Raw genomic sequence first — 4,663 nt, 5'->3', positions numbered from 1 at the left:
GGTACCTTAGCTTAGATTAGGTTGATAGGAGGATGCATACTACATCAAATCCGAAGAAATACACCTACGCCACAATCGGGCCTGTTGTGCGCTCCTTATCGCTACCTATAATTCCCATTTTTTCCCAAATATAAAATTTTTCAAAAAATCTCTCTTTAGTCAATTTGCAAACAAAAATCTACTGGATTCTATGTTCAGCCGTTTGGGCTGTTCGATGATCAAAATAGCTAGACAGTAGGTTGGTTTTGCAGTCTGTGATAGATGCCCACTGGGGACTTTTTGCTCCCTTTGCGCTAGCTATAATAATGGTAGTAATAGACAAAAGTGAGAGGTTTTAAAAGATTAATAGTTTAATGATTAAGTATGTAAATTGCGACAGAGGGAGGGAGGTAGAGAGAGTGATTAAATTAAGAGGCAATTACAGATCCTTTTCATATTCATGGGACTATTTTTTTCCCCTAATGTATTTCCAAATTTTTAATAAAAACCCTACACGAGCACAAAAAGTTTGTAAATACGAATTATAAACAAAAACTAATAATAGACATAGAAGCGACAAGGACAAATAAAAAGATTATAAAGCAAGAAAAACAAAAAAATAAAGGATGCTAGTTATAAAGTTCAGATGACTAAAACCGTAAATTTTGACAGACTAAAAAAAATTTTGAAAATTTAATAAAAATAATGTATTTAACAAAAATTATAGTCACTGATTGAAATAAAATTTCACTATTAATTGGAAAAAGTAAAAGGACTAATTACGGTTCTACAAATATTATATACTGTCTTCATTACTTATAAGCAGTTTTGTAATGACAGAATAATCACAGCTTATTTAATGTATTTTTAAGCACATATTTCTAGAATTAAGAAAATCAATATAATTCTCTTTAAGCCAAAACAGATCAAGCAGTTTATTAAAGTATTTAAGATATAACTAGTTCTTCCTAGCTTCTTTAATTAAACCTTTTCCAGTTTACCCTTTAATTACATAATACAAATTACTTATTTTATCAAACATACCATCCTTTTTGCTTAGTAAACCGCTGGAAAAAATGTAACAAAATTACAAAAAATATTATTTATATATAAAAAATCAACTCATTTAGATAAGAGTTTTAGAAAAAGGGAGATTAACTTTTTTATTTACATTAACATTAAATCTAAGTTCTTCTATAGTTTTATAATTATATATATTTTGCAAGAAAAAAACAACAACAACTTTTGTTAATAAGTTTTAGTTGCCACAAGAAGATACAAAATCCATAAACTTTACAGTTTTCCTTTTTTTCACTTTACTGCAGTAATTTGCTAAAATAAACTCTATACGGTGGCTGTCGATGCATCTAAATCGTTTTGGGGAGGTTCTGCCGTAACATCAGCTAATTAAATAAAATTATAGGGAATAGAGTAATAAACAACAACAACAATAACAAGATTAATACAATGAAGAGTAATCTTAAAGTAATTAGTCTAATGACTTGACTTGTATTTGGGAAAACTTAGTAACTGCAAACAATAAGTAAATAAGTACTTACTATAAGCCGTTAATTAGATAGTTTATTGTATTTTACTGCTCTTACCTTTGACTGTATAGTCCAAATCGTTAATGGTATAATAAATGGTTAAGTACTTGTTATCATCTAGCTTAAGTGTATAATATCCTTGTATTACTTTAGACTTTTGATTGTTGGCAAGTTTTTCAATGCCGGAACGTTGATAGAGTAAGATGTCATTACTTAAACGGGCACTAAAAGACAGAATAAATATAAATCTTATAGTTTGAAGATAGATATAATTGTCATGAGGTCAGAAATCATTGAATAGACAATCAGTTACTAGTCAATTTAATTAAGTATATTCATTAAATCATATTTTGTATTATCTATGAAATTTTCGTTAATATTATGAAAAATGTGGTTATGTCATTATAATTTTTCGTAAAGTTAATCATGAATTATTTTCAGTTTAAATTATTTAGATGTGTAGAAAGAAGAATATACTATGTAGCTTTATATAGTATTCAATGAACTAGACAATAGATTAATTCATAGTTTGATCATTATACTAGCCCATAGATGGGTTTTGCAGACTAAAGCATAGACTAGCCAATCATAGACTAGTGAGCAATCTAGTAAGTAGTCTAGTATAAAGACTTGCCTATAGACTAATTAACAGACATAAGAGTAACTATTACACAAAGTAATTCATTACATGGTCAATTACAATTACTTGTAATGTGTTATGGAGCAATAACAAATTACAGTTACTTGTAATTAAAGTTTTTTCAATTACAATTTTAAATTGTGAAATAATCTATTACAATTACTTTTAATTGTTGTTAAAACATTGCCAACTACAATTACTTGTAATTCTAATTGAATTTATCAATTACAATTTCTTGTAATTTGTATTTTAAGTTTCACTAATTATAAAGATCAAACTTCAAAATTATAAGTAATTGTAATTGGAGGAACTACAATTATAATCACAACAAGTAATTGTAAATTGGAAACATATTATTACAAATCCATTAATTGTAATTGGCAAAACTTTAAAAAAAATTTTGCCAATTACATTAATTTGTAATTATAATTGAATTTACCAATTACAATTTCTTGTAATTGTAATGTAATTTCACTAACTATAAGGAACAAACTTCACAATTACAAGTAATTGTAATTGGCGGAACTACAATTGTAATCTCAACAAGTAATTGTAATTGTAAACTTCTATTACAATTCCATATAACTGTAGTTGGTAAAATTTTTATTACAATTAAAACTAAATGTAATTGGTAAAACTTCAATTACATTTTGGGTAATGTAATCAATACCCTCGATGTCTGCTAATTAACAGCAAAAGAGATAAAAAGTAATTTAGTACTAGTAATTTAGTACTTTTAATTAAAAAAAGTACTTTTTGGTAAACACTATATGTATATATTTTTACTTACCTGATTTCTTTATCGCCATTTAAATTTAATTTCATATTTTGTTGTAAAATCTCCAAGCCATTTGATCTTGCAGCTGCTGGTGGAGGTGCAACAGGTAAGGGTATAATATTTTCACAACGACAATTTAAAGTTTGTGTTAGAGGACAACGATTAAGACCTGGGAAAAGACCACCTAATCCAGGTAAACCACCCAAGCCACCAGGACCACCTAGACCACCCAAACCCCCTAAATTTCCCAAGCCACCTCCCAAATTACCTAGACCTAAATTGTTCAAGCCACCCAAATTGCCCAAGCCTCCCAAATTACCCAATCCACCCAAACCACCGAGATTACCCAAAGGCACTAAAGTGGTTAGTGTTGAACTTAAACCATTCAAACCCGGAACATTGCTAACTAAAGCGCCCAATATGGGTAAACCCTGTTGCTGTTGAGGAGGCTGTTGTGTTCCAGGTGCCGGTTGTACAGCTTGATGAGTCATGACATCATAATAGGGTGATGAAAATATTGATTCTCTCTTAGAGCGTTCGGGATCCTTTAACGTCTTATCCTCGGTCTTTCTCACAATGGAGCACTGGGCAAACGCCAGCAGCACTGCCAAACAAATAAATAAAAATTTAATTTTAACTAACATTTTCCTAAAGAGTTTAAAATCACACTAATTTTCTTTTATCTTAACAACATCATTTTATAGGCATTTCTTTAAAAAAAAGATTTTCTTACCTTAAAAGAAAATAATCTTTAAACTAAAAGAACACACCAAATGTGGGACACTTGCTGTTTTTATGATGTGATTTTTACAACATTTTTATGTTTTCTTCTTTTTTTCTTATTTTTGGTTAAGAACTCTGTTAGTTGATTTCGATTTTTATTACTTTTCTCTTCTTTGTTTTAATGTGACTTTTATGTTCTGAAATCCATATTTAATTAAATCTTATTATTGCATTTCAATGCATTTTGATCTGATTGTATATTGACGTTGTAAAATGTTTCAGTTTATTTCGTATTACTTTTGGCACATAAACCTGAAAAAGAATCCTTCTCCCTTATATATGTGTGCATTATTTTAGTTGTAAATATTTCAAGCTGTTTTTTCGGAATAAAAACTTATATTATTCATGGTCATATGCAAGTATGATTCGGATTTTTATGTATTTTTTTACCAATAATTTCCTTTGTTTTTTCTTAGGAAATTGCATGAGAAAGTAGTATTCAAATGATCAATAGAGTGTGGGAATCACATTGGGATTGTAATTGAAGAATAAAGTTTTTTTTAAGTTTAAATTTGGGTAAAATATCTGAATTAATTGGTATTTAAGTATAATCTTGACCTCCTTATATACTCTGATCAAAATTCGTTAAAATTTCTTTATAGCTCAGAGAAATTATGCATCAAAAGTGAGCAGTCTGAGGAATTTTAGATTGCTAAATTTATGGCGACTTTAAATACTTATTAATAATGATAAGGACATGCTAGGTGTTAATTTTCATTTAGCTAACTAATTTTCTTGATAATTTGCATTATCAAACGATTTATGAACGAATTAGCACCAGAGTAATTGTCGTTGTTGTAATTTCGATTAAACTTTGTGTCATTTCGGCAGTGCATTGTTGTGATTTCGACAACGAATCGTTGTCATTTTGACAACTTCATGATCTGTTTGACAACATAGCATTGTCACCTTGGTAAGTTATTATTATTTTTATGT

General features: G+C 28.8%; 1 protein-coding gene across 2 annotated transcripts; it reads right to left on the bottom strand.

The window, feature by feature from the left end:
• Positions 1–1,110: 1,110 nt before the first annotated feature.
• LOC111678104 (calpain small subunit 1) lies at positions 1,111–3,853 on the bottom strand. 2 transcript variants are annotated; one of them, XM_046946389.1, is made up of 4 exons: positions 3,678–3,853; positions 2,957–3,548; positions 1,584–1,750; positions 1,111–1,382 (listed from the first exon to the last, which is right to left on the bottom strand). In XM_046946389.1, the coding sequence occupies exons 2-4, from the start codon at positions 3,433–3,435 to the stop codon at positions 1,324–1,326; spliced, it is 705 nt and encodes a 234-aa protein (XP_046802345.1). In that variant the 5' UTR covers positions 3,436–3,548; positions 3,678–3,853; the 3' UTR covers positions 1,111–1,323. The 2 variants fall into 2 exon arrangements, with proteins under 2 accessions (XP_046802345.1, XP_046802344.1); XM_046946388.1 differs by lacking the exon at positions 3,678–3,853 and having other exon boundaries at positions 2,957–3,609.
• Between the last annotated feature and the right edge of the window lie 810 nt (positions 3,854–4,663).

This window comes from Lucilia cuprina, chromosome 3, assembly GCF_022045245.1.
Source record: "Lucilia cuprina isolate Lc7/37 chromosome 3, ASM2204524v1, whole genome shotgun sequence".
NCBI lineage: Eukaryota > Metazoa > Arthropoda > Insecta > Diptera > Calliphoridae > Lucilia > Lucilia cuprina.
This window is presented reverse-complemented; position numbering and strand designations above follow the sequence as displayed.